Here is a 27,899-nt window from a genome sequence, read left to right on the forward strand (position 1 = left end):
CTCCGAGATATAACCGATTATACGAATGAAAAATCGGGAAAACCCCCATAGGGGGGAAGTGGGAGGAATCAAAAAAATAAAACAAACAGCGTACACACATAACGTATCTTTGTGCAAAGTTTGGTGTCTCTACCTCTTACAGTCTCTGAGATCCAGGTGTTCATACTTACAGACGGACAGACAGACAGGGCTAGATCGACTCGTCTCGTCATGCTGAACAAGAATATATATACTTCCTCCTTCTGCCTGTTACATTTTCAGCTCCCACAAACCTAATATACTCTTGTACATTTCATGTGCAGAGTATAAAAACTTGATTTTTCTCGGGCTTAGGAGAATATGAATAGCAAGTTTGTACAAAACTAGTAGTACAAAACTAGTATACCCTTTTACCCTTAGGGTACAGGAATACAAAAAAGTTAACATGTGTAGCTTATGGAATTAAGCACACAAAATAACCAGCTTGATCGCTCAAGGTCACCTCGTTTCCGGAAAGCAAGCTTTATTTAAACAGGCGAACATACATGGCTACACCATCTTCCTTGTCAATAATGGTTTAGATGGGCACGCGTTAGTCTAGGGGACTGTGGAATTTGGAAATTAAAGTCCCCTTCTTTTTTTAAATGCGGCAAAGAGTGCATTGCATTCGCGACTAACATGGATTAACATTTTATCATTTTCCCTTGTGTATTTTCTTAAAATTAGTATTACAAGCGAGCAGTGCTGTTTTGTTTGGACTCTATAAATAACAAAATTATTTGTTTAATTTTTGTACTTATGAATATATTTGCAACAGTTTTCTTTTACCTGGTCAGCGCATAAATCTTCGATGCTGGCGATACCATGAACAGGGCGTTTACAAAAGTAGCATTCTTTGAAATATTTTTATAACTTTAACAGTCTTTAGCATTAATACATTGATAGGTAATATATAATAACTTATCATAACTTATCATGTATATGACAATGTAATCGCAAATATAAAATAAAGATTGATCAAAACTCCACAGCATAACTTACATTTTAGAAATCAAAAATTAATGCAAATGAGAACATAAATGAGTAAACGATAATATGTAAGGAAATAAACAAAAAAAAATATGTGTAGAACATTCCTGACTTCCATTAAATATAAATACGGGAAATTTGGCGAGCGGTCATCTTCTTGTTGCACAAAGGGCACTTGTGCGTGGTTCGCAAAGCGGCTTGTATACAGGAATTACAGAAAACATGCCCGCACTTGGTTGTTATGGGTTCGCGCTGCCTTACTGACTCCAAGCATACCGGACACTTATAAGAGCCGTCATCACTTTCATCGCGAGAGCGCTTTGGTGATGAACCACTTTCCTCTTCATTAATAATACATATTCCCTGCTGCGTAGAAGAGTTTTCCACAGTGGTATTTATACGTCTACGACGGTATGGATTCGGGGGTATAATCGATATATCAGGTGTTGCGCGGTTACTTTGCAAGGTTGGTCCCTCAGGTGTGCAAAGGTCTATAACATCATTGGTTGGCAGATAAAAGGCGGGAGCGCGAAACTCATGATCCGACAAGTCAATAAAGTCTACGGGTTCTCCTGAAATTAATAATTGTTATAATATACATCAAATGTTGAGCTGCTTAAATCTTTAACTTTAATCAACCAAAATCGGGAAAATAAAATTTACAAAAATATTGATGCTTAGACCGATGAATAGGAATACTCGGTCTAAGTTTAGTTTATTTAGTTTAGTTTATTCAAATTCGTATTAAGCCTCGACTCTTCATTTTTTTATGTATGTACTTATGTGTATATATTAAGGGGTTATACTTTATGGCATAGGAAATTCTTACTTCTACTTGCAAAATTTTCCCTTAGTATAAATCTAATATATCATTGGTATCTTTAGGGTACAGGCAGAGCTTGGGCTAAGATTACATTCATGGCTATAACTTTTTAACAACTGACCCATCATGATGAAACTTAACATGATGGTAGAAAGGCACTAAATGTAATTGTCGCATTAGTAAATAATTCCAAGGAATTATGGAAAATCATTAAAAGCGAAGCATAAGTAAAAAAACATAAACTTAATCTGACTAGGACTTTTGGAAACTTAGGTACCAAGTTCGGTTATTTTAGCTCTTGCTCCTTCTGACATCCTTGCTATATCGACTCGTCTTATCAGGCTGATCGAGAACATATGTACATACATACATACGTTTTGAGTCTGCCACATCTCTTTCTGTGTGTTACATATGTTACATATGTATGTATGTACATTCGCACTAAACTAGTATACTTTTTATCTTTTACCATTAGGGTATAAAAATTGAATTTAAATTATATTTACAATGTTTTTTTTTGTGTACCCAGAGTATTTAAGAACTATTAAGCATTCTTTTCTTGTTTTAATTTACAAAATGTAATTAATATTAAAAATAAAAATTACATAATACATATTAAATTACAGGGTTTCATTTTAGGCAGCTCAGTAGGCAAATAAATTAAGTTTAAACTTTTCTTTTTACTTACTTAATGCAGCACGAGTATTCACCCGAATACGCACGGGTGTGGATGCTGATACAATGACGTCGTCGTTGTTGTCGCTACTAAGACGATGAACACTTGATGCAGACATTCTGGGAGGACCTAGACCTATGCTCGACAAATTCCTTTCTATATTTTCACAGTAGCGATGTACTGTAAAAAACGATTTTTTTTAGTTGACAGTAGAATAAACAAGCGGCAGTACATACTAAGTTCGATCTCTGCATCTATACTCGAGTCATCAAAGGTAATATCCCCAGTTACATCTGCAGCCTGCGCTGGTAAAGTGTCCGTCGTATCAAGATTTAGCGACTGGCCACTGGCACTAGTCGAAGCAGATGTATTGTTCATGTCCAAATCCGAGATAGACGTGAAATCTGCAGATAGGTCGATGGATGTACCAGTGGACGTAGTGTTAGGCATCAGCCTCGTGCTGCTTTAGCTGCTAATCCTTGCTGACCGTTTACAGCTTCCGTTTACGCTTATTTTATAATGGAACCAGCCAAGTGGTCGGGCAATTCAAAAGTAGCTGGTTTGCTTCATCTGAGAATTGTACAAGTTAGTGAGTTGTAGATTCAGGCATAGGCGACTATGCTAATTGAAATGTGCACTGCAAAACTTCCTGCCATTCGCACTTACCAACGACATTATAAAGGGCAATTATCCAATAAAAATGTATTCTTCCTGACACTATGCACACAATTGAAAAAACACACAAACTTTTTTGCGGTAAAGCAATTGTGATATGTATGGAATCTCTAACTAGAGCTGGAACTCCACAAAGTCCGTACTTATCGATGGTATCGGACTATCAATTTTTGAAAAATCTCTGTACATGAAATCTTCAAAGTATATATTGGTTTGTGCAAAGTGAAAAATATAACAGGCAGAAAGAGGTGTGGCAGACCCCACAAAGTAAATACATGTGTATGAAAAGACACCTAGAGCTGTGACCAATGCACGCATTTTTTCTTTTGCAGGCCCTTCTCCATGCACTCCTACGCTATTAGTGGTTTTCCATAACTCGCATAATTCGTGGAAATATTTACTTAAGTTTGACAATTGCATCCAGTTAGGGTCTTTTTGCCATCATGTTAAGTTTTATCATGATAGGTAAATTGTAAAGAATGTTATAGCCATAAAAGTAAACTCTGCCCAAGCTCTGCCGGTAGGTGTTGTTCTTGTTGCTGCTTTGCCTCTACTTTGTTCTGCAAATGTACACATGCGAAAAAGGATAGTTAATTAATAAATTTATTATGTTAAATTAGCTAAGCTAAATTAAATCGAAAAATATAGAAATGTGTTTTAACAGCTCGATATTATTCTATTGCAATATCGCTGTCGCATCGATTAATTAATTACTATAAACAAACTTGCACTTTCAAACTATTGTAAACACTCTAAACTTTGCACCGAGGCTTCCAAACAAGAAAGCTATATGTCGTAAGACGTTTTCAATACAATAGCGGAATATTGGCCTACATCATGTAGTGAGATCGAAATGTCATATTCATATTATATGCATCTAACATTGAAACAAATTACCAAGTTTATTTGCTTTAAAGGGCGGCGATACTATAGCGATATTTTCGAAAACTATCGTTTAAAAACATTGGTCTTATCGATAATTAGTGGCGCTATCGAACACCACGTCAAACCTCCATAACAACAAAAAAACAAAATTTATTGTGGTAGTTGGAGCACTATGATGTTTCTTTGAGTCGTAAACGTAAAAATACTTTTAGTGACAGCGTTTAAAATATATATCTGAAGCTGTTTATTGCAAAGCGTTGGTATGGACAAGGACAAATTCACGCTACAGGCCATTAGGCAGGACCTGATCGACAATAATCTTCAGGCTAAGGCCGTCATTCAGGTAAAGTTATGACAAATACAATAATAATAAAAAGGCAGAAATAACAATTTTGCTTTCCAATGCAGGATATTCGAAACAGCCGTACATCAATCAGTGAGCTTGAAGCGCTGAATGAGGCTGGGCGAGCTAAGTTGGCGGCGCTCCGTAAAAATATTGAGCGCCTAGACGATTGGGCTCGCGACATGTCAGATCCGTCATTGGCAAAGGAGGTTGACACGCACCGAGAGCAATTCTCAAAGACGTTACAGGCATTCCGGAAAGCCAACGTTTTGACCATGCTCGAAATTGAGAAGGCCAATCGTGAAGAACTAATGGCTATAACAGGCGAAAGTGACCTTCGACAACGGCCAAGCACTGGTGCACGACACAACCGCAGCAGTCTTGTGTCACAGGAGAACGACGTGACTGAGAAGATGCTGGCCATTTCGCGACATCTATCGGAGACAACCCAGAAGAGTGCCATCACGCTGGAAACGCTCGTAGCTTCATCACAGAATGTCGAGACAACCAGCGATGAGCTCCAAAACACTGCTGGTACTATAACGCAGTCGGGAAAGCTGCTAAAAAAGTACGGGCGACGGGAATGTACTGACAAGATGCTGCTATTCTTCGCATTCTCTCTGTTCCTCGCATGCGTGTTTTACATTGTGCAAAAGCGGCTATTTTAGACAATTTTCAGACCCCAGATTGTAGAATGCATTTTTTTAAGGATTAGTTCATGGAAGTTTTATATGTAAGGAAACACGTTTGAGTTGCGCCTCTGTGGTTGCAGCGAAATATTCTTCGTTTGTAGTGATAATACATTCGGTGTATTGTTATATACATATGTGTACATATGTCTTTATACCTAATGCTTCTTGCACATATTTATATTTAGTAAAATTTCCAAGATTAAAATTATATATTTTTCCTATAAAACACAATTGCGCGTCTAGTAAGGACATCTGGGTACCCCGCCTGGGTTAGTGAATCCATTTGCGTTGACCAAACGGCAAATGTCTTGGTAAGAGCGTCTGTTTTGCTGTGGTTTGCGCTTTGTCTCATGTCCAAAGTTGCTGCTATGATATCCAGAATGAGGTGTTTTTAGTGTAAAGTAGTAGCCACCCGAACGCTTGCCTCGAAAAAGTATATCAAACACTGTACTGGGACTTCCGTAAGCCAACGCAAAACCAAGTGCGTACAAAAGGACGGCACTGAAATATATAATCTGCATGACGTTGCTTATCTGATCCACAAATGTCTACTGAATCGAGCTTAGTTGTAAAACACTTGCTAAGCCTGCACACTTCCGTAACCTTGTTTACTAAGAAAGTGAGCTAATGGGTCCATGGACATTTTGATTAGTAACTGATAACTGATTCAAAACTCAACGGTTAGGAAGCCACTGGTAAGCCCCTAAACTGTCACAATATACATACATATGTACTTGTATGTGCCACTGCGAAATTTCCATGTTATTAAACATTAAATTTGTTAATATACATTTTTTAGCTTTTTTTGCCTTTTCTGTTATTTATTTTCTATAGAGAAATTGCCCATCCGCAAAATAACTTTTAATTTAGGCACTAAGTTGATCCATTATTAAGAACACTGTTACTGCATTTCTCTAAGTCTGCTTGATTATTTATTCTTTTTAATTATTATTATATTATTATTTTTAAATAAATATCTCTTAGGCACAGGTACCAGTCAAATAATGTTTACATTTTGTTACAACGTACAAATTAGATATTTAAAAGTTTATGACAAAATCACAGGTCCTATGGTGGGTATCGTCTTTCGAGGCGTCAAACAATCGAAATTGGGGTGCCCAGGTAAATAAATTATTAAACTTTAAAAAATTGTTCAACAAATTGATTAATATTTGCGGAATTGGTAATTGCAGCGGACTATTTAAATTATCTACAATAAACTATTATTTTATATATTTCTTTTAATTAAAATATTCTCGAAGTGGTATAAATCAACAGTAAATAAAATCGATAGACCCATCGATATTTTATGGCAGCTCTATTGCTCATCTCTAGCCGACGAGTATTGCTTATTTACGCGGCGTATTTTGTATTGATATATAATATTTAAAGATAAATTTTGAAAACTCAATTATGAACCGAACAGAGGCCACTTTAGAGGACCTTAAATCCTACTTCCGAAGTCACAGCAAAATCCGTGAGCAACGGGCGCACATGTCCAAGGTAATTTCATTGGCTAAATGTCCGCTGTCATTACAATATTTTTAACAGGTTCATTCAGTTTGCTGGAATGCAGACGGGCGTCACTTGGCATCCGGGTCCTTTGACAAGACGGTAGCGGTTTATAGCTTAGAGCGGGATCGCTTTATTAAGGGAAGTGTATATCGCGGCCACACAGCATCCGTAGATCAATTGTGCTGGCATAAAAGTAATCCGGATTTGTTCAGCACTGCCAGCGGCGATAAAACAGTGCGAATGTGGGACATCCGTGTTGGCTGTGTGTCCGTTACAAACACAAAAGGTGAAAATATAAATATTGCATGGTCGCCAGATGGCAAGACGATTGCTGTCGGCAACAAGGAGGATTTGATCACGTTCATTGACACGCGTACAAACAAAATACGCGTTGAGGAGCCATTTAGTTTCGAAGTCAATGAAATATCCTGGAACAACACCAATGATCTATTCTTTCTAACCAACGGCATGGGCTGCATGCACGTTTTAAGCTATCCAAGTCTGGAGCATCACATTACTCTGAAGGCGCATCCGGCGAATTGCATTTGCATTGAATTCGGACCCACAGGTTAGTTTTAAACATGTCCGATCAGCCTGAAATGCCATCTTAATATACTGCGTTACAGGTAAATACTTCGCAACAGGCTCAGCAGATGCTCAGGTGTCGCTGTGGGATGCCAATGAGTTAGCGTGTCTGCGCATGATTAGCCGGTTGGAATGGCCAGTTCGTACAATCTCGTTTAGTCACGACGAGCGATTGATTGCATCGGCTAGCGAAGATCTACTCATCGACATTGCGTACACAGAGACAGGCGAGCGTGTCACAGATATTCACGTCGACGCATCTACGTTTACTGTAGCGTGGCACCCAAAGCAATATTTGCTGGCGTATGCCTGCGACGAAAAGGAGCTTAATCGTCGTGATCGGGATGCAGGCAATGTTAAAATATATGGTTTTCCCGAATAGATATAAGCAGAATCACATTCAACACACATTTTTATACCATTTTTCCCGCCCAAAATATACGGCTGTAAATGCGCTGCATTTCATTTTTTTTAAATCTATAAAAAAAAAAAAAACGAAATTAAACAAGTAGAGTAATTCTCTTTTTTGAAATGCTCTACGGAAATGTGGAATAATTTTAGAAATTTTAAAGAATTGAGAAATGAAAGTTGAAAAAAAAAACGACACTAATATTACAAACAAAAAAATGTTGGGTATTTGAATTCACGTAAAGCCTGTTTAATTTCACATTTACCTAGAAATTGTGTCTACGTGTATGTGTGTCCATGCGTGGCCATAATTTGTAGGATCTGTCACGACTCTTGTCTGTTATATTTTTCGCCCCCCACGAACCTAATATACTCTTGTACTGATTATTATTGACCGATCGACTTCTTTAGTCAGGGGGTGTAATACAATTAATTGTTTATACAAATGCTCCTTACAACATTGTTTCTGTAGCACCTCCCAATATTTTCTCCTTGATGCGGTTTCTCATTTTTCATTTGAGGAGGGTAAAGATCCGCCTAATGGTCTTCCGCCCCGTATAAAGTACAAGCAGATCTTGTCCGCTTTTGCTGGGCTGTGTGTACTTTGCTTACAATTACATAAATGTATATTTATTTAATATATTGTTACGACTACGCTATTCCTTTGGGCAACGCCGGCTGGCTCATCGGAACTTCTCATTGGGTGTGTGGTTCCAACCCTATGCCCGCGTGAGTCGCACAATAACCGATAACACGGTTCCTCCATCGATTACAAATAATCTACACAAGAGCCATCACTAAATAAATTCGACGCGAAATATACAAACCCGAATTCAAACGTAAACAAACCAAAAATAACTGACATAAAAGAAAAGAAACGTAATGCAACGGAAAAAAACAAATAATCGGATTACTCCCTCCAGCTACCACGTATCCGGACAACGTGAAAAGGAATTACATACAGGCGGGCGGACAGGAATTGTGATATCGGACAACTGTATGGGATGCAGTTGGAAATATCCCTGGCGTACCCACCCTACCTGTATCCAAAGGTAACATTTGTTATGGATACCCTATCATTGGGCCGTGCTGGAGCTATTCCATGGCAAAGGTGAGTCTCCCGCCTCTATTTATGCTGCTTTACTGCATCATAATGGACTGTGCGACCATAAAAAAAAATATTCAATTCGTGTATGTAACATATGTTTTAATGTGACTGAGTGCAAAATTAATAAATAGGTGTTTATACAGGAGTTTAACAGGCGTGAAATAAAATATAAATTAATACAAAAAAATGATAATAAATCAACGCAAAAACAAGAAAAAGGCTTGCCAACACCCAATGCGGTTAGTTTGTTCCTAAATAAGTAAAGAGTAAAAATGTAATTATATGTACGTATATATATGTATGTATGTATATAGTAAGTGTAAATATGGGCGAGTAGTCGTATATGACCCAATACTGCGTATATGTATTTATTTAAGTTCCAAATTTGCAATTGGCAAACTTTGTACAACTTTCTAGACTGAAACATCTAAGCTTTCTTTTTAAATGTAAGTATACATTTTTTTATTAAATAGAGCACCAAGCTCTGTTTAGGTGCCGCTTTCTGCCTCGTTTTCGGCTTGGTTATATATATATATATTTTTTTTTTTATTGTATTATTTTTTATTTTTATTATTTTTTTCTTTTGCAGAAACTTAAATGGGGCGGCGCGTGGGACCCTGCCCCTGTTTGCCCCCCCTCGAACTGCTTGTAACCCGCTTTTTTTTTTGTAATTCCAGGTCTCCGCTTACTATCCAAAGAAAAAGGTCGCCGCCCCGTGGGTCCAAAAGGTCGCCCCAAAAAACAGGAGTGGCGTGTTGCGGCTTGCCTTCTATACGCCGGATGTCGTCCCTCTGCAGATATCTACGTCCTTGCGCATCCGTTCATCGGGGCCTTGACTTTTCCCCACTTTGGGGTGCCATCGGGACACAACCCTGCGCCTGCGCGACTGCAGTTGCCTCGCTTGGTACCGCTAGATGGCGCTGCAGTCCCATCATCAAATTTCGGCGTCTCCCGTAGCGCTGCCACTTTGCTTTTTTGTGACCAGCCCGATGCAAGTTTATGCAAATTGAAAAATGCAACAGGCAGAAGGAGGCCAGGCAGACCCCACCAAGTATATACATACTTATATACATATATAAATGATCAGTATGACAAGGCGATCCCACTTAGCCCTGCATTTCGTCTGTCTGTATGAAATCTTTGATCCCCGAGACTATTAGAGCTAGAGAAACACCAAATTTTGCACACAGTCTGAGTGGGTATTTAAAAGTTGAGCTCAATCGACTATCATTATATTTTTGATTTTATATCCGTTCATTATTCCTTACAAAATATTGTATGAAGTCGTATCAAATGCTCGTTGAATTCTAAATACATATAAATGATGTTTGAAATTTTATACGTAGTTTGGCAACGTTTTTGTTTTACTTTCGTCACATTTTTGAATTCAACGAAAAGTTCACAATCCACATTCAGGTGCCGATGCAAACGAAGAAGAAGAAAAAACTTCCTATGCCAGTGTTGTGGATTGCGAAAATAAAATATCAGCTGAGCTACCATTTTCGCGAACAGCTGCTGCGTCATTTCTAGATATTTCCCTGCACCGTAAATCACAACTACAAATTTTAAACTAACCAGATTCCTTATACAGAATAGCCTCCCAGATTGATTGTATTTCATTTTCCTCGGAGACAAAGGCAAGCATAATGTCAGTACGCCACGATTGGTATCAATCGGAATCAAAGGTGGTTATAACGGTGTTACTCAAGAACGCCACAGAAAAGAACTACGCGGTTAAAATTGGGCCAAAACAAATACATATGACTGCCGATGGATACGAGCTAACGTTGTCATTGCTCCATCCAATTGTTGTGGAGCGTTCTTCACACAAAGCCTTCCCATCGAAGGTCGAGATAACACTGGCCAAGGAGACTGGCGAGCGATGGCAAAGTCTTGAGCAAAAACCCATCTTAGTTGCACCTACAATACAAACGAAGAACTGGGATCGCTTACTTAACGAAGAGGAGAAGGCGGAAGAGAAGGACGCCAAGGGCGAGGAGGCGTTGAACCAGCTTTTCAAGAAAATATACAGCTCATCTTCGCCAGAAGTTCAAAAGGCCATGAACAAATCTTTCTCTGAATCTGGTGGCACTGTGCTCAGCACAAACTGGTCTGAGGTATCCAAAGAGAAAGTCACTGTAAAACCACCGGAAGGCACTGAATTCCGCGAATGGGAAAAGTAGTCCGGTGCAACGAAGTAAATTAAGGAGTTTTGCATAATTGCATTCGTACATACATACATACAAATATACATAAATTGCATACTGAATTGATAAACACATTAAACTCAGAAACGTTATTAACAAAGGACTAACTTATCCACATTTGGTTAAATAAATTTGAGCAATGAATTTGTGAAAAATATTATTTTTCTTAAAAATTATTTCATTAAAGGGGGTGGCATAAGGGAAATTTGAGCCGCAAAACAGCTGATAGGAAAACAGTATAACATATGTTTTAACTTGTTAGCAACGCACAAATAAAAACTAGTCGAATTTGTATAATCATGTATCAAAATTTGGAAGAGCACAACCGGCTGGTCAACCGGTATCTTAAGATATTTTTCATTGTAACCCTATATTGGTGAGATAATTTTGTTTTACAATTAATATACATATGTATGTACAATACAATGTTTTCATATCTTCAGGAGCACGTCAATTCTTACAGTTTTTGTAAACAAACACTTGCTGAGCAGTGAGTCAGTCAATTTGGGAGCGCCAGTTTTCATGTCATGGTTTCAGTGCGTCGTCAGTGCCGCTATATGCTTTGCTATGAGCCGTTGCAGCCGCAAGTATCCAAGTGTGTTCAGTTTTCCCAATGGTGATCCATTAAACATAGACACCTTTCGGAAAATTCTACCGTTGTCACTGCTATTTACACTTATGGTTGGTGCGAACAATTTGTCGTTAAAGTACGTCAGCGTCGCTTTCTACTATATTGGTAGGTCTCTGACCACAGTCTTCAGTGTGTTACTTACATGGCTGATCTTGCGCCAGCGTACCAGCTTTAAGTGTCTGCTATGCTGTGCAGCTATTGTTGTTGGCTTCTGGTTGGGCGTTGATCAGGAGAGCTTGACCACCGTTTTCTCATGGCGTGGCACAATTTTTGGTATTCTGAGCTCCTTGGCACTTGCTATGTACTCTATACAGACTAAAAAATCGCTTTCGTATGTGAATGAGGAGGTGTGGCTGCTCAGCTACTATAACAATCTCTATTCTATTGTCCTCTTTTTGCCACTTATCATACTGAGCGGAGAGCTGGAAACTATTATTACATATCCACACCTATTGGCAGGATGGTTTTGGGCCGCAATGATACTTAGTGGGTTCTGCGGCTTTGCTATTGGGTTTGTAACGGCCTTAGAAATAAAGGTGAGTCAGAGGATTGTTATCAACCTCAATACAACTTACGGCTTTTTTCTTAGGTGACATCGCCTCTAACGCATAACATTTCCGGGACTGCAAAAGCGTGTGTCCAAACAGTCATTGCCACTCATTATTACAACGACGCCAGATCGGCTCTCTGGTGGACATCGAATGTAATGGTGCTTGTGGCCAGTGCCGCATACACGCGATTTAAGCAGTTGGAAATGCTACGACGGCACCAGCAGCAGAGTATAACAACACAAAAAGCCTGACTATCCATTAAGAAATAAGAGTAAGGTGAGTTCACAGATGAAAATAGTTTACCCAAGCTTTTATTCATTTCGGAAAAAATGTTCATACTTATTTTTACGCACAAAAAACTTAATTTAATTTTGATACGTATTTATATGAGTTGGATAAATGTATCGAAAGTAATCCCATGCTCTAAACTCACGGAGTTTATCATTCCATAACCATAGTATGTAATGTTAAAATTTCGAAATGAACACATGTTTGGGGAAATAATTTATCTGTGTGAATCCTCCTTATGACTAGCAATGTAGGTTCTAGGTAAAGAATAACAATTTCTGCTGCGTATGCACAATACATCTCAACAATAAATGACTTTAATTCCAACAAAGAAGCCAGATTAATCACTAATTCGCGGAAGTTGCGACAACTTTCTCCGTTGTGTCTTCATCCCTGCTGGAGTCTCGGGCTGCTTCGGTCTTAACTTTTTCTGCGCCTTTATCGTAAAGCTCTGGTACATACAAAAACGGATCGATCTTCAGCTGTTCGCTACTCGGAGGGCTTTTGAGAAGCACACGCGTTATGAATCGGCCCTCACGTCTGGGGCGCATGCTGTCAACATTCTTCAAAAGGTAACGCAAGTTCTCTTCTAGCTGTTGATCATTCATGCTTAAAGGGCCGACACTGGTTTTTATTAAGCCAAAATTTTGTTGGTATTCATCCTTGATGGCACTGTAACTAATGCCGCTGGAGAATTTATTTATCATTTCAGCCAAATTCACGCCCAGAGTCTCACTTTTAGGATTTGGAAATTTACGCTTCATAAGACCACGGAGCGCCACAAGCTCCGCCAAAATGTTTGGATGGGCAATTATGTACTGATAATCAGTTAGCAGCAGCTCGCCGTTTGTGATGTCCTTGATCAGCTCGACTCCACCAACCAAAGAGGCGCCTGCTTCGCGTGCCTCTGCAATTTCGTCCTATTGTGGACGATAAAGTTACATTGCAATTTGTACTTCCAGTCCTTTAATACTCACATTGCCTTTAGTGAACACAATAATTTTTCGGTCTTCCCCGTGATCAAATTTGTGCGGTATCATCGCCATACGCTGGAAATTATCGACAAATCTTGTGGCTTTCTCACCCTGCATATTAAGCTCGATTTCAACATTAAGTGGCGCATTTGTCACGTTGTACATACTGGGATGGTGAGTCTCTCGATGACACTTTATGGCCTCGACTACTGTGTATACGGGCCAGCGATAGTAGCGGCCGACGTAAACATTGTCCTTGGGAATTTGCTTCCAGGAGTCGTCTACATGCTTGTCTGCACGCTGCACGTTGATCCTATAAACATGAAGTTATTATGATTGGCTGATAGTAAGATGTCATTCTTACTTACTTTTTATCACGCTGGTTGTGTGGTATGAAGCCAACCTTCTTTACCTCAACTTTAACCTTTTTTTTGCGTGCTTTCTCGCGGGTGCCTTTTCTTGCCGCTTCCATTATAGCTGTCAAATGCAAGGACCGGGAAACAGCGCCGTTATGTTGGCGCACGGTTAGAGCACGCATTGTCGACATAAGCGACATCATTTTTATTTAATCAAAAAGCTGTAGGTATATTTCTAATAGTACCTTTTGCATAACCTAAGCTCGCATTGTCGGCACGCTAGGCTGCCACTATTTTAAATAAAAAATAGCCAATAACATGCACAAAAATGTTGCCCTGGTACTATTTTGCCCAGTCTGGCAGCACGACATAATAAAATACAAAAAAATAAGCACCCTTAAAAATACCGAACGTAAATCGTGGTTATAGCGAATGTTAGATTATGGTCACACTGGTAGGTACTTTGCACATGAAGTAATAATATGGTAAATTGAATTACCTGGTATGCCACTGACCCGCTCCGAAATTCGGTAGCCGGGTAGTTAAAATCAAAAACATCGTTATTTGAAGTATATTGTGTTATTCCTAATAACATAATATACTTCAAGTTTTTGATTTAGCTAACAGCATTGAACAGCAATTTTAATTGTTTACATTCAACTAAATAATGAATACATTAAAAAATTATCTGCGCAAGCTCGTATTAGTCGTTTCTGTCGAATGAATTGTGGGACTCAGATTTATAGTTTTAGTCCCTCATTAAGAAAATAAATAAAACATTTTTTTGTAATAAAGGAAGAGCACGAAAGTTGAGCGGGGCCATCTCCTGTACAATGGGTACATAAAAAATAAAAAAATTAGTATCTATATTAATTTAAAAAACATAGCTGTGACACATCCTGCGATCCTTGCGTTCATACACACAGACGGATGACACACAGACATGGCTATAACGACTTGTTGGGTAAAACTGAAGTAAAATAAGCATATGTACATACATATGTACATATATAATTTGTGGAGTGCGTCTGTAAACTAGTATGCATACCATTTTACCCTTTGGGTATGGTGACATAAAAAAAAGTACATTACATTTCAATTTTAGAAACTGTGTCTATAAAACTTGTTAATAAAATAATTAATTCGTTTGTATCTAATGGGAATCACTTTATTAATGATAATAGTATCGGAAAACAAAGGGCATTACTGCATAAATCATCTGATGGCTTAGACTTATATGAATTATGGATACCTAATAATATTACATGAGTATGTTGCTATGTATATACTAGTATTTGAAAAAAGTTTACCTTTAGTGATCCCAACCTTAATAATATTATATTTTCACTCTATGCTGCTACTATACACTTAAAATATCTTAGTGATACAAAAACATTGATATGTATGTATTTTCATCTTAAAATTATTCGTTTGAAATAGGCGAATAAATAAGAGAAATGTGTAATTTTAATCAAGAGACTAGTGTGCCTGCTGAGCGAAATTGAGTAATTATGAATTGGAAGAGCACGCCTTTATATATAAATCCAACATTTTTAAATTTTCCCTTGCAGATGAAAAGGCATACATCGTTTATCGGCTCTTAGAATAGCTTTGACCAACGAACGGAGAGGAACGCTTCAACATTCGGGTGGTGAAAAACTGCGAAAATAGTATTGCAGTATCGTGAAAATAATTCTTTCTTGAGGTGGGCGAGGACGCACGTGTGCATAATAAATGTGCAAGTAATAATCCTCGTTAAAAAAGTAGGCAAAGCTCCGCGTATCCGTTGAGATCACACACCTAATTAAGACCTTTTGCATTTATTTATGGCCTTATGCGCATTCATCTGAACGTAGCCGCCTAAAAATGTATATTCAATGTTGATATAACGATCGGAAAGTGGCAAATGCCAGTGAAAGTAAGTGCCCCCTTCCCAAATGCCAAAGGGTACATACATATATGGAAATACATACATATGTGGGTAAGTATAAATGAGCATACATGCAGACGTATACAAATTGAAAATATTAATTGCGTGTAACCTAAAAGCACAAAAGGAAATGTGCGTACTTCAAATGATATGGATGTCGATGGGGCTGTGGTGGGCAAACAAAAGAGTGTCAGCGTTTTAAAAATAGTTCATGGCATTGTTTCCATTTTATGTGATTTTCAGACTCTTCGCTGTGCGCTGTGGAAGCTGAGCAGCATGTAGCACAAAGTGCATTCGAATTCATTTACATATATGTATATGTATGTATATATGTGCTTGCAGCTCATTATATTAAATAGCCACATTCGTAAATATTACTCGTATAGTTAAACAATCCAAAACTTTTGCACATGTGGCAAAACGTGCTGAATTTGATTTTTCAAAAATACAGTTTACATTTTCTATGTTTTAATCGTTACACTTGAGGCATTCGAAAACACACCCCATGTGTGCATGAGAGGAGCGGATGTGAGTGTGTTGGTGAGTGAGTGTGCTCGTGTGTGTGGACATACTCTTCAGACTATAGTATCGGACGTTCCACATTTGTCTTCCTCTTTTATAAACAAATTTGAATTTTGATAATTCTTAGTTGTTTCTTTTTCGTGCGTTTTTAGTGGCGTATTTCGAAAGGTAAACAAACAAATCCCATCGAGAATTTCAATACGCGCATATATCGTTCCATCTACACACACATACATATACTGTGTACGTAAACAAACTGGCTTCTGTTAGTTATACCGCAACCGCAACCACAACATGGCCGAGGCGTCGCTTCCACTAACTCTACAACCGCCGCCGAAACCGAAGCGGACGCGCGCTGCTGTGGCTCGGCAAAAGTCGAACGCCTTACACTATGATTCCTTACCCACAGCGCCCCCGGTGCTTTGCAGTCGGGGCGATGACAATATATTCCAATTTCCGGTTGTGCCGACGACTGCACGCAACAAGTCCGTCTCGCCAAACTCGACGCGACGTGAAGAACTGGAGCTGCCATCATGTGCCGTATTCTGTGCGGCGCATGGCAAGCACAGCTGTTTCCATTGTCAGCCATATCGAGCTGATCGCGCAACTATCGAGCCATTGAAGAGTCGTCTCAGCTCAGCCATAGATGCCATGGATGAGCTGAGCCGTACTTACGTGCTGTTGGAGGGCTTTCTGGAAAAGAAACTGGCCACCATAACAGACGAGGATGAGTCACAGGAGGAGCAGCAGCCGGAGACAAGCAGAAATTGGAGAAGGGAGAGTGCAGCCAGCACAAAGGTAACGACTGAGCCGAGCAATTGCGATGGCGAATTCGAATTGGAGCGCTCATTGACACTATTGGAGTCCCTACTGGGCACAGAAGTTGTGCCCGCCCAACCTGTCAAACAGGGAAAATTCAAGCGGTATGTGGCATGTTAATCTTTAAAAAAGCGATTTTGAGGATTTCATTGTTTTGAAATAGAATACGCGAGCGAAGCAAGTCCATGATGGAGGATGAAATTAATTTATATCTTAGCAAGGACCGCACATTGAAAAACCTCTCATCGCGGCCCTATTTGTTGCGAAGGCAAAGCACGTATAGCGACAATAAATCTAAGGTGTCTAAGTGGACCAAGGTTAAAGCTGCCTTTAAGTGGGAACGTGCTAATGTGCCGCCACCTAATCCCAATGACCCGGATGTTTTGTTGCCCGTAAATAACGAAGTAGAAAGGTTCGCTACATTGAGACGAGTGGATTTTATGATCGTTCTGCATATTATTTTGTCCACAACCAGATACCTGAAAGTGCCCATGAAACCAGCAGCAGGAGGCAGTAGCTCAGCAGACAGCATTATAAGCTCCTCGTCCGGTTTTCTTGTAAGCGATACAGGCGGTACACCGGGTACTATAAGCTCATCCAGTTCTGTAGACGATCTAGACGCGAGGTGCCGCCATACAACGCGTACGACTGCAGTAAAATGTGGCTTCTTCATGCTAATCTTGTGCTATACTTTCAGGTCGAGATTCATCCAAGAGTGATACCAGGTGCGATTCACACACCTCCAATTTTGAGTCCGGTGTTGTGGAACTCCGAAAATCCGCAACGGATGAACGCTTGGATGTAGCAAAGTCCGTAATCGGCTTGCCCACAAAATCTTCATCAAATAAATCACTACGTCGGTCAAAGGCTTTCTCGGATTTTGAAGTATTGCCGGAGGATCATGTGGCAGAAATTAAAGCAAGAGCCAGCCGCCGCACAAAGTCACCACCCAGTCCTTTAAATCTAAATCAGGTAAGCTTCCATTTTAATGTTCTTGTAACCAAAGCTGCCCGATAGTCTTGGGAAAAATAAGAAATATCATCCACCAAAGGACACTTATCTACCATGAAAATCTTTTTAAAGCAGGCAGCAAAAATTACCATTGAATTAATGTAGCAATAATTTTAAGCTTAAGCGATATTTGCTTTGGAACATTAATTGGTCATGTGCATATATGAAGAGGAAGTAAGAACATAATCTATATATATAAAACAGTTTGTCCTGACTGACTGACTGACTGACTGACTGATTGGCAATCAACGCACAGCCCAAACGGTAAGAGCTAGGAAGCTGAAATTTGGACACAAGATCCCTCTTATAGTGAAAGTGAGCACTAAGAAGGGGTTTCGGAAAATTCGAGCTCCAAAGGGGGGAAAACGAGCTCCAACGTTTGTATGAAAAAGCTACAATTTTTATCCGATTAACTTCAAACTTAGTTTGTATACTCTCACAAAGAATACAAAAAAAACTGTATACTTGGATTTTCACCATTTTTCCTGGGGCATGAAAAAGGGGGGGTTTTCCGTGGAAAAATTGAAACACAATCAACACCCCACAGCCCAAACGGTAAAAGCTAGGAAACTGAAAACTGGGCTCAAGTATCCTATCATGGTGTAGATGCGCACTAAGAAGGGATTTTGGAAAATTCGAGCTCCAAAGGGGGGAAAAGTAGCTCCAAAGTTTGTTTGAAAATTCTGCATTTCTGAATCGATCAACTTTAAATTTGGTTTTTATAATCTATAAAAGAATACAAACAAAACTGCATACTCGAAATTTGTGTTGGAGCTTGAATTATTGGGGTTTTAATATTTATTCATTTTTTCAAATGAAAAGTTAGTGTTATAAATTTTGTCAGATCGATTTCAAATTTGGGTAATATAATCTACGTAACTAAAATTACAACTTTGCATTTAACGATTTTTAAAATATGCATTTTACAAATGCAGGCAGAACAAACAATACAAAATATCAAACAGTTGGGGACAACTAAGTATACATACACACACACATACATATATACAAGCAGCTGTTCGTGTAGTTGCGTGCAAACGGTTGAAGTAGCCAAAGCAAAATGTGAGACACAAATGTGTGAATGTTCATTTGTACAAATGTATGTACATATATACATACATACATATGTATAAAAGTACATTCGTCTTGCACTGACAGGGCAAGAAATGTTAATTAATTAAAAATTATTAACATTATAACATAAACATTTTTATGTTATTTTTTCTTTGTTTAGTACATTTGGCATAAGGGATTTTAGGACAACGGACTACAAGGGCGTACGCAGGTTGGGCAGGGGGGACATTGCTCCCCTTAGAAAGAATTTCGCATTATGAATTACACCAGCACCATATGTATTACATACGTACATACATATATACATACGTCTGTATGTATAGTATGTACATATGTACATCAATAAGTATGTATGTACGTACATACATTCTTATATACATATATAGGTTTGTATGTATGCAGTGGGCCATCGAACACTGTTGTTTAATTGTAATAAATAGTGTTCTATGTTTTCAAATCAAAATTTTTAAAACAACAACAACAAGTTATTGGCTCGCAAAACTTCTTTCGTTTTGATAATTTACGGCTGTTAATTGCATACGAAAAATGCCAAAAGTTTACAGTTACCGTACACACACAAATACATTTGTATGTATGTATGTACATATGTGTACAGTGAACAATCGAATACAGTATTATAATCAATAACTCTCAAACGATGTTTTTCGATGTATTTGTATTCGACATGTATTACGATATATCAACACAAGTATCGATATTTTCGATATATCGCATTTAATTTTATTATTGGGGTTTTAATATTTATTCACTTTTTCAAATGAATAGTTTGTGTTATAAATTTTGTCCGATCGATTTCAAATTTGGGTAATGTAATCAACATTATATCAACAAATTGGCATTCAACGATTAAAATATAGCAATATGTTTTTTACTTGCCATATATCAAATATCAAATAGTTGGGGACATCGCATACACACACTCACACATACATACAACAAGCAACAGTTCGTGTCTATGTGTGCCCATGCATACATACATATGTACATGCATATGTATGTATGCCTGTATATGTATGTAGCATGTACATACAAAACAACAACAACAACTTTAAGTTGTTGGCTCGCACATCTTCTTTCGTTTTGACCATTTAATGTTAATTGCAAAGGCAAAACGCCAAAAGTTTACAGTTACCGTCGCTAAGCAACGACTGCGTAAGCGATAGTAAAGCAGAAACCGAATAACGGAGATACGCATATTCTGCTTCGCATTGCGGGCAGATGTATGTATGTATGATTTGTTCTTATTGATCTCAATAAATAATTAGATTTTATTATTTAAATATTCTGCTTATTGCATTCAAACTTCGATATTTTGATGGTATCGGTGGCTTCAACTATCGAAAGTTTTACTCTAGCAAATTGAGATGAGAATTGTCAGTGCTTTTTGATCGTGGCTCATCGCTGCACGGCATTGACACGAGTGCCGTGTTTCATATTCCGAGTTTGTGCGTGACCGTATTGACTCAATATGACACGAAAAGGCTCAAATGTGAATTTAAAATTAGGATATACCCTTATAATTATTCCCCCTTTTTTGCAAATCGTCTATCTTAAAACGTTGCGTTATCTCTATATATAAAACAGTTTGTCCTGACTAATTGGTGATCAACGCACAGCCCAAACGGTAAAAGATGAAATTTGGACTCAAGTATCTTTTCATAGTATCCATCATAGTGTAGGAGCACACTAAGAAAGCCTTTGGGAAAATTCTAGCTCCAACGGGGGAAAACGAGCTTTAAAAAATATTAGTTATAGTGGTCATGTTCGTTGAACGAAATAGTTTGGCAAGAACAAAAATGTAACGGACTACTGAACAATTTTTTGTCAAGAACAGAAAATGTTCATTTAAATACCTTAAATGCCTTCCTACTGGTAACTTATAAGGTGAAAACATATGGGTAGGTTATGCACACACAAAATAAATACAATTGGAAACATTATATTGAGCCGGGTTAAGACGGGCAATACCTGCTAGTATATAATATAATAATAATAATATCTTATGTACTAAGTTACACAAATTCTTTAATTTTACAAGCAGTGCTGTAAAATTAATATCGTCCTATTTACATGGACGAAGCCAAGCTGTGACAACCGATAGTGCTATATCAACATTTCTACCTGTAAAACGTGGAGTACCCCAAGGTTCAATCCTTGGTCCACTCCTCTTCTCGTTATATTTTAATGATCTCCCCAAATGTATGTTAGTTGTCCGTTACGTAGTATAAATGAGTGTGTGAACTTATGCAATGATGAACTGTCAAATGTTAGTAAATGGGCTAAGTGCAATGGCTTGTCACTAAATCCTGGTAAATCGAAATGCATTATAATATATAAAAAGTTACTTAGTACGGAAAATTTACCTAAGTTATCACTCAATAACGCACAAATTGAATACGTGGATCATATTCTAAATCTTGGTATCACCTTCAACCGTTCTTTGTCCTGAAGTGATCACATATCCAAGGCTGCAGGAAAAACTTATGGCTTACTCAGACAACTTTCGTTGACTCAGCAATTCTTGCCCATAGATATCAGACTATTAATCGCTAAAACCTATCTGATACCCACGTTCTGCTATGGTATCGAAATTTTTAGTAACTGCGATAGTGCCTCTCAGCACAAACTAAATGTAGCATATAATAATATAGCCCGATATGTTTATAATGTAAAGAGGGGAGAGCACATATCCAGTTTGGCACACAGCATTTACCATATGAAGTTTAGAACATGGGTAGATTCTAGAAACTTAATTATGATGCATAAAATTATATATACCAGAGAACCGTGCTATTTATTTGAAAAACTACGTTTTAGTGCATCCTCAAGAACCAATAATATAAACAGTATATGATACAATCTTGGCTGTTCTGAACGGCAGTTCTTTATTCATGCTATTCGCCTGTGGAATCAGCTACCTCAATATTTAAAGAAAATTAGTAGTGCATCGCAATTTAGGGAAAAATTAAATTTGTTCTTAAAAATAAGTAACTAACAACATAAAATATCTACAACATAATATAGTCTATTAGATTTAACTTCAATTTTATAAAATAGGTTAAGCAGGTTAATCAAACCGTCTTAAATTTGTTTAATGAAAATTGTATGTTTCTAGTGACTAGTGCATTAATTTATAAGAATTTATTTCTTGTTGCACTAGGAAATAATAATAAAATAAATAAATAAAAAATAAATAAATAATATATATAAAATATATAAAATATATATATAAATATACAAAATTACAAAACTTATAAATTAAGTGTGTAATAGAGTATTCGGCATCAAATATATTCGCACTTCTTTTAACGAATTTACATTCAGATTTCAAGTGACCTGCCTCAGCTTCATTCACCACTTCTAAAGAGTCCCAAGGATGGCATCTCACAAATGCGCCGAATCCATTCGCCCGGCAATTCATCCGTCCCGAGCAGTCCCTCTAGGCATTCGGATTTCTTCGGTGAATTTGGTATAGATACGTTAATGCGTTGTTTAAATTTCCAGCTCGACTCACAAGTTTCTTACAGAAAGCGAGGACTTATCCAGTGGTGATTTCTCAGAGCCGACCACTCCAAATCGTAAGACCTTTCAACAGAAAGAAGATGAAGTATTTCAACGTTATCAACTTCTACTACTCAAACTAGATATGGAGTTTAAGCACAAGCAGCGCGAGTTCGATCGCTTTAACACGATCAACCGGAGTACGTAGATAAACATAATGCCTTCAGAACCTTTTAAAAATGTGATGTACTTTGTAGGTGGCACTTTGCGCGGCGCCAAGAAAAGCAGTGAGGAACATTCGCCTACCCAAGTGCTACACAATGAGCTTATGTCCACGGCAGAACTGGAGCAAAACTTGACACCGGAGTTTAAAAAGAAGCTGCACAAGTGGCGAGCCAAACAGCAAGCCTCAGGAAACTATTCTGCCTCAGAGCCGGCAGTTAGTCCCACGACAAAGAGTCAAGGTGGTGAGACAAAATCGAAAATCGATTGGAACCTATGGAGCACGGGTCAATTGAAGTTAGAAGGACAAGGCTTATCCGCATTGCCCGAACAAAAGAATTTGCCAGAAAAGTTTCAGAAAAAATTGGGTAACAAATTGGTATTTGAAAAGTTACTAATTCCACGACTTAAGCGTCTCATAATTTGCAGAACAATGGAACAAGCTGAAGAGCACAAGTGGAGCAGTGGGTGGTGGTGCCAATTCCGACAACGACACTCTGAAGCGCGGCTCCAAGCATAGTCAGTCAACGAGACGCGGCTCGGATGACGATCGTTGGTACAAGCACAAACCTCATGATAAAGAAAAGTGGGTACAGAATAATGAATGGATTTAGAATCAAACTACTATTTTTTGGTGATAAAGACGTGTTTTATCAGTTCAATACGAACTTAAGTTATAACTGAGTCGAACTAGGCCCGACAGAAAATTTTGGTTTGATTCTAACGCCTATACAAAGATGTAGGGTACTATGAACTAAGTATTTACAGATTGGCGCGCTTGAAAGCCATCGTAGCACCCGATCATACGACCAAGAATATTGAAGTGAAGACTTCTGATGGCGAAGTCATGAAATTCGAGGGTATCTCGCGAAAATTCACACGAAAGCTTTACGAATGGGAAAAGGCTAGAGGCATTGGACCCGAAGCATCGACTTTTGCGCTACTGCATCCCGGCTACTGTCCCATAGATGTCGGACGCATCAACAAAGAGAACAACAATGGTATGCATAAATAACTCCTTATAATTGTATACCCGTACCCATACAATATTAATTCAATTTCAGTTCAACCCGAGCACTCTCCCACGTTAAGCCGCTCATTGTCGTTAGACAGTATGGCGCCCGGCATTGGAGTACCTGCTATATCGCAACAAGCTTCGTCCTTGTCACTCAACGATGTCAACGAACTGAAAGATATTGAAGGTAGTGCTTATACCGAGCACGAGTTCAAGAAATTCGATGAGCCGGAGGCTGTCATGGTGGAGGTCGAGGAACACATTCACGACACTGCTTCTCCACTGGTCACCGCTCACACTCTAGTAGAGCAACAGACGCCCATTTACAAGTATGAGGAGGTGCAGTGCAATGATTATTGGTGAGTAACTCCTTTGGAATAGATATATTTGAACAAATTTTTCCTTAAACAATTGCATATTTTAATAACATTTTTATACTCTGTACATGAAATGTACAAAAGCATATTAGGTTTACGAGAGGTGCAAAATGTAACAGGCAGAAGGATTCTTGGTCAGCATGCAAGACGAGTCGATCTATGTCTGTCTGTCTTTCCTTCTGTCTGTCCGTCCGTATGAACACCTGGATCTCAGAGACTACAAGAGCTAGAGACACCAAATGTGTGTCTGTGCAAGTTTGTTTTACTTTTTTGATTTCCCCCCTACTTCTATGGGGAAACGCCGGAAACGCCGTTCGTATAATCACGTATATCTCGGAGACTATGAGACATAGGGCCACCAAATTTTAGTCCACGATGTCTTACTTGTATGTGAATACGCAGAAAATGTGTTCGAACTCAAATTTGGCAAGTACGTCCAGTTAGTGAGTCCGTATACTAAGTTTCATCATGATAGGCCGATTTAGCAGGAAGTTATAGTTATATATGTTATTCTGCCCAATGGCTGTCCGCAGCTGATGTTGTTGTTGCTGCCTAGGTTAAACATTGTACTGCATACATGCAGACACGAATAGACATGCATAGACATGAATGCACTCACATACATAGATTCGATTCCTATGTAAATTATATAATAATTTTTTAATTTTATTCATTTTTTTAATTACTTAATTATTCTACATATACATATGTACGAAGAATTTCAATGTCGGGACACCCGACTTTAGCTTTTCTATTTGTTTTTAACCGGAAGAGGCCACAATGAGTAGTCCTACTTATTGAGTAGTTATATATTATTACTAGACGGAATAAATAAATAAAGGCGTTGAAAACGTCTTAGATTGTGGTAGGGTTTTTGTATTCATTTTTTAAGCTTCGGACACATTTTTTGAAAGGAAAAACTTAGCCGGGGGATTGGGAAGGTTCATTGAAAAGATTAAAAATGAGCTTATTAAACTCATTCAACTTTTGCTTTCGTTGCAGCAATTCCCGGCGTGTGCAGAGCTTTGAGTCGCATACAAATCTGGCACCGCTTCTTGGCGTACTCAAACGAGCCGATGAGCTATTCACTTACTTTAAGCAGCTGCCTGAGATTCTGGAGCATTCGGCGCTGCGTGACTGTCAAGCGGCATTTCTAAGCATTCGCACCATTTATCCGTATTACTCCAACAACCTTATGAAGGCAAATGTGCTGAATGCAATATCCGATGTGCAGAGCGAGCTGGGTCGTCTGAGTGATTTGGTAGTAGATCGAGCCAAGTGGAAAAATTAAAGTGTAAAGATACGTTTTCTTGCATTGCAGAGACACAAATCGCCATTGGATGAGGCTTGCTGTCAAGAGACCATGAAGGAACGCACACAGGAGTACATTGATGAATTAATCGGACTACACGAGTCGCTAGAATGTCTTAAGCTGGCTATACGTAAGTGTGTTACTAAAAAAAAACAATTTGCAAGGTCCATGGGTCACTTTGATTGCAGAGGGTGGCACAAATCGATATCTACGCGACATAGTGCCAGATATTAATATTACGACGGAGGATGGTCTGGAATCTCCTGCTTATGCCACCTGCGATAATTCCAGTCGTGATCAGCTGTCCACCCCTATTGACGCTCGAGACGAACAGAGTGGTACCTCGCACGTGGAGAACGAAACTGAGACGAGCACCACCGTATATCGAGGCGACTCAATTGCCGGAGCAAATACAACCTGCAATGGTACTAAAAAGAAACTGCGTCTTCGCAAACTTGGATCGCGCCAGAATAGCAAAACTGAGAGTGACAGTAGCGATGCGGACACCCATAGTGTTCTGGAGACCCCACGTCGCATTCGTCGCAAGAATTTTCGTCTTAAGCAGCGTTCCTTAGACGATGACTTTCGTTTACGGTCAGATGACATTGCTCTTGACCCGCGGGAATTATCGAGCCCGCAAGTCGACGTTCTGTACACCTCGCTTAAAGTGAAGCCCGGTGAGCCCATTAAGGAGAGTCAGACCTTTGGTAGTTCTGTGCCGCAAATGAATTCTATAGAACCAGTGATAAAATCAACCGGGCTTGCCTTCGTTCCCCCGCCGCTGCCCGACATCCACCCCCTAAACTACAATACTAATGCGAATGTGTTTGTAAAAACAAAGCGGAAGATGTTTACAACCATTGTGGAGCCCCAAGCTGCCGAAGGAATTGCGGTAGTTGAGAAGGAACTGGAAGACTTTCCAGGGGACTCCACACTAAGCGTGAAAGAAAATTTTCCGCTTTCTGTGTTATCGCGTGGCGAGCAGTCCCGCCCAGTGCATCTCTATAGGTCTATCAGCTTGGAACATTTGACGTCTGCTCCGGCAATCAACGAGGAACAGCGCAGGTGTCAGAGCAGCGAAAACTTAACTAAGAGACCGCTGGTGCGTCCGCCGCTAGCCACCGACAGCATACGCACCATTAACAAGACTTTGGTCAGGCAAGAACAGTTGTCAAAATTATCATTTAACTCGCCACAAACGCCGCTTCCACGCAAAGAGCATATGTACAAGAAGCACTCGCTGCACAAATCGCATAGCGCGAGTGTAAGCAACAAAATAGAACATAAAATAGCTAAGACTAGTTCGGGGTCGGCTGTGGCTGTTCCTGACGATTTCGTGGCCATTCTTGACATCTCCACGGCCCTTACTCGTACTTTACCCAATAAACTTGACAACACATTGCCGCGCATACATCGCAAGCTTGAGGGCAAGGCACTCACCCCAACCACGCCGAAACATTTTGAGTTTCCACCCGCCATCGATACAAATTCCGTAGTGCTTCCCGCGAATGACCGACCAGTGACCCCTTTGTCGGAGCGCGCTTTGCGTTTGCAGCGCGCACGTGCCCAATTTTTACAAAGCGTACCCGTTACGGCGAGGCAGGGGCAGAACACATCGGCAGAGTTACCTACAGTTATGCGCGGTGCAACTCTCCTAACCAAGAGCATCAGTGCCGGCACCATCAGCACCGAGGAGCAGCGGGAAGTGGCCGTGGATCAGGACCAGGTGAGCACGGGCACCAGTACCTACGATAGCTTGCCACGTTCAGTCAGCCGTTCTGGCAAGATATCGAGCAAATTGGGATTCGCTACATTGGCATCAAAACTGCGTCGAGTAAAAGGTGGCGGAAGTGGTAAAAAGTCGAAGGACTCACCTACTGGAAGTGCCTTATCTACATTGTGTCGTCAGACACTGCCATTGCTGGCCGATGCCGACATTATAGGGCTGCCGAACATACTAGGCGGCAGCTCTTCCAGCCCAGCCGAACCAAAAGATATATCAAATACTAGTCATTATGTGCACAAGTCACAAAGTTCGCCCCAGGCGACAGCTTCCAACATGAACTCCAGTCGCGAACGTTTGAATAAATCTCTGAGCGAGCAATACGTGCGCCAGCTCAAAGAGAGCGATGTCTAGTCAACTAAATACGTATGTTTATTTTAAGCTCTCATTATGGAAATACACATGTGTGTTTTGTATTAAATAACGAAACCGTGTACTAGTTCGGCTCTTATATAATTTTTAAGGATATACACTCTTTTGCTTGTAATGCCGGTATTTTCTTTTATGATGTGTCGGGCGTCAGAAAGTAGGGTTACTAAACTGTTTTTATACCCTGTACCTGTAGGGTAAAAAGAGTATATTAAATT

The 27,899-nt window shown here is 39.3% G+C and overlaps 7 protein-coding genes across 9 annotated transcripts; 5 read left to right on the plus strand and 2 right to left on the minus strand.

Annotated features, from left to right (window-relative positions):
* Window positions 1-785: 785 nt before the first annotated feature.
* On the minus strand, window positions 786-3,288 carry LOC115625365 (E3 ubiquitin-protein ligase BRE1A). Its single transcript, XM_030520402.1, has 4 exons — window positions 3,174-3,288; window positions 2,744-3,077; window positions 2,520-2,687; window positions 786-1,580 (listed from the first exon to the last, which is right to left on the minus strand). Exons 2-4 carry the CDS (start codon window positions 2,955-2,957, stop codon window positions 1,126-1,128), a joined length of 837 nt encoding a protein of 278 aa, XP_030376262.1. The 5' UTR covers window positions 2,958-3,077; window positions 3,174-3,288; the 3' UTR covers window positions 786-1,125.
* An 896-nt stretch (window positions 3,289-4,184) lies between these two features.
* Window positions 4,185-5,468, plus strand: LOC115625325 (vesicle transport protein SEC20). Its single transcript, XM_030520348.1, has 2 exons — window positions 4,185-4,410; window positions 4,476-5,468. The coding sequence occupies exons 1-2, from the start codon at window positions 4,330-4,332 to the stop codon at window positions 5,076-5,078; spliced, it is 684 nt and encodes a 227-aa protein (XP_030376208.1). The 5' UTR covers window positions 4,185-4,329; the 3' UTR covers window positions 5,079-5,468.
* A 993-nt stretch (window positions 5,469-6,461) lies between these two features.
* LOC115625312 (THO complex subunit 3) lies at window positions 6,462-7,662 on the plus strand. Its single transcript, XM_030520330.1, has 3 exons — window positions 6,462-6,605; window positions 6,654-7,185; window positions 7,244-7,662. The coding sequence occupies exons 1-3, from the start codon at window positions 6,516-6,518 to the stop codon at window positions 7,582-7,584; spliced, it is 963 nt and encodes a 320-aa protein (XP_030376190.1). The 5' UTR covers window positions 6,462-6,515; the 3' UTR covers window positions 7,585-7,662.
* Window positions 7,663-10,156: 2,494 nt separating this feature from the next.
* Window positions 10,157-11,083, plus strand: LOC115625315 (protein SGT1 homolog). Its single transcript, XM_030520336.1, has one exon. It carries the CDS (start codon window positions 10,365-10,367, stop codon window positions 10,899-10,901), a length of 537 nt encoding a protein of 178 aa, XP_030376196.1. The 5' UTR covers window positions 10,157-10,364; the 3' UTR covers window positions 10,902-11,083.
* Window positions 11,084-11,167: 84 nt separating this feature from the next.
* Window positions 11,168-12,529, plus strand: LOC115625314 (GDP-fucose transporter 1). 2 transcript variants are annotated; one of them, XM_030520335.1, is made up of 4 exons: window positions 11,168-11,301; window positions 11,369-11,632; window positions 11,687-12,092; window positions 12,146-12,529. In XM_030520335.1, exons 1-4 carry the CDS (start codon window positions 11,225-11,227, stop codon window positions 12,356-12,358), a joined length of 960 nt encoding a protein of 319 aa, XP_030376195.1. In that variant the 5' UTR covers window positions 11,168-11,224; the 3' UTR covers window positions 12,359-12,529. The 2 variants fall into 2 exon arrangements, with proteins under 2 accessions (XP_030376195.1, XP_030376192.1); XM_030520332.1 differs by having other exon boundaries at window positions 11,369-12,092.
* Window positions 12,530-12,677: 148 nt separating this feature from the next.
* Window positions 12,678-14,037, minus strand: LOC115625313 (50S ribosomal protein L1). The gene is made up of 3 exons (XM_030520331.1): window positions 13,738-14,037; window positions 13,373-13,682; window positions 12,678-13,315 (listed from the first exon to the last, which is right to left on the minus strand). Exons 1-3 carry the CDS (start codon window positions 13,926-13,928, stop codon window positions 12,743-12,745), a joined length of 1,074 nt encoding a protein of 357 aa, XP_030376191.1. The 5' UTR covers window positions 13,929-14,037; the 3' UTR covers window positions 12,678-12,742.
* A 1,337-nt stretch (window positions 14,038-15,374) lies between these two features.
* LOC115625108 lies at window positions 15,375-27,748 on the plus strand. Of its 2 annotated transcripts, XM_030520014.1 has the most exons (16): window positions 15,375-15,488; window positions 15,582-15,706; window positions 16,330-17,100; window positions 17,160-17,408; window positions 17,472-17,638; window positions 17,694-17,968; window positions 22,427-22,571; window positions 22,630-22,680; window positions 22,747-22,803; window positions 22,861-23,193; window positions 23,255-23,411; window positions 23,594-23,826; window positions 23,890-24,199; window positions 25,220-25,478; window positions 25,539-25,659; window positions 25,718-27,748. In XM_030520014.1, the coding sequence occupies exons 3-16, from the start codon at window positions 16,472-16,474 to the stop codon at window positions 27,664-27,666; spliced, it is 4,935 nt and encodes a 1,644-aa protein (XP_030375874.1). In that variant the 5' UTR covers window positions 15,375-15,488; window positions 15,582-15,706; window positions 16,330-16,471; the 3' UTR covers window positions 27,667-27,748. The 2 variants fall into 2 exon arrangements, with proteins under 2 accessions (XP_030375874.1, XP_030375873.1); XM_030520013.1 differs by having other exon boundaries at window positions 22,630-22,803.
* The last annotated feature ends 151 nt before the right edge of the window (window positions 27,749-27,899 follow it).

The sequence above is a fragment of the Scaptodrosophila lebanonensis genome, unplaced genomic scaffold, assembly GCF_003285725.1.
Source record: "Scaptodrosophila lebanonensis strain 11010-0011.00,11010-0021.00 unplaced genomic scaffold, SlebRS2 tig00000072-arrow-pilon, whole genome shotgun sequence".
Classification (NCBI taxonomy): domain Eukaryota; kingdom Metazoa; phylum Arthropoda; class Insecta; order Diptera; family Drosophilidae; genus Scaptodrosophila; species Scaptodrosophila lebanonensis.

Excerpts from the sequence above, each read along its gene's own strand:
- LOC115625365 (XM_030520402.1), bottom strand. The coding sequence starts at position 2,957 with ATGCCTAACACTACGTCCACTGGTACATCCATCGACCTATCTGCAGAT. Across the intron at positions 2,688-2,743 it reads AGATGCAGAGATCGAACTTA|TACATCGCTACTGTGAAAAT; the intron begins GTATGTACTGCC and ends CGTTTTTTACAG. Across the intron at positions 1,581-2,519 it reads GAATACTCGTGCTGCATTAA|GAGAACCCGTAGACTTTATT; the intron begins GTAAGTAAAAAG and ends TATTAATTTCAG.
- LOC115625325 (XM_030520348.1), top strand. The coding sequence starts at position 4,330 with ATGGACAAGGACAAATTCACGCTACAGGCCATTAGGCAGGACCTGATC. Across the intron at positions 4,411-4,475 it reads AGGCTAAGGCCGTCATTCAG|GATATTCGAAACAGCCGTAC; the intron begins GTAAAGTTATGA and ends TTTCCAATGCAG.
- LOC115625312 (XM_030520330.1), top strand. The coding sequence starts at position 6,516 with ATGAACCGAACAGAGGCCACTTTAGAGGACCTTAAATCCTACTTCCGA. Across the intron at positions 6,606-6,653 it reads AACGGGCGCACATGTCCAAG|GTTCATTCAGTTTGCTGGAA; the intron begins GTAATTTCATTG and ends TATTTTTAACAG. Across the intron at positions 7,186-7,243 it reads CATTGAATTCGGACCCACAG|GTAAATACTTCGCAACAGGC; the intron begins GTTAGTTTTAAA and ends ACTGCGTTACAG.
- LOC115625315 (XM_030520336.1), top strand. The coding sequence starts at position 10,365 with ATGTCAGTACGCCACGATTGGTATCAATCGGAATCAAAGGTGGTTATA.
- LOC115625314 (XM_030520332.1), top strand. The coding sequence starts at position 11,225 with ATGTATCAAAATTTGGAAGAGCACAACCGGCTGGTCAACCGGTATCTT. Across the intron at positions 11,302-11,368 it reads TTCATTGTAACCCTATATTG|GAGCACGTCAATTCTTACAG; the intron begins GTGAGATAATTT and ends TCATATCTTCAG. Across the intron at positions 12,093-12,145 it reads TAACGGCCTTAGAAATAAAG|GTGACATCGCCTCTAACGCA; the intron begins GTGAGTCAGAGG and ends CTTTTTTCTTAG.
- LOC115625313 (XM_030520331.1), bottom strand. The coding sequence starts at position 13,928 with ATGATGTCGCTTATGTCGACAATGCGTGCTCTAACCGTGCGCCAACAT. Across the intron at positions 13,683-13,737 it reads CACAACCAGCGTGATAAAAA|GATCAACGTGCAGCGTGCAG; the intron begins GTAAGTAAGAAT and ends TCATGTTTATAG. Across the intron at positions 13,316-13,372 it reads TTGTGTTCACTAAAGGCAAT|GACGAAATTGCAGAGGCACG; the intron begins GTGAGTATTAAA and ends CGTCCACAATAG.
- LOC115625108 (XM_030520013.1), top strand. The coding sequence starts at position 16,472 with ATGGCCGAGGCGTCGCTTCCACTAACTCTACAACCGCCGCCGAAACCG. Across the intron at positions 17,639-17,693 it reads GAGGTGCCGCCATACAACGC|GTCGAGATTCATCCAAGAGT; the intron begins GTACGACTGCAG and ends CTATACTTTCAG. Across the intron at positions 23,827-23,889 it reads CAACAAAGAGAACAACAATG|TTCAACCCGAGCACTCTCCC; the intron begins GTATGCATAAAT and ends ATTCAATTTCAG.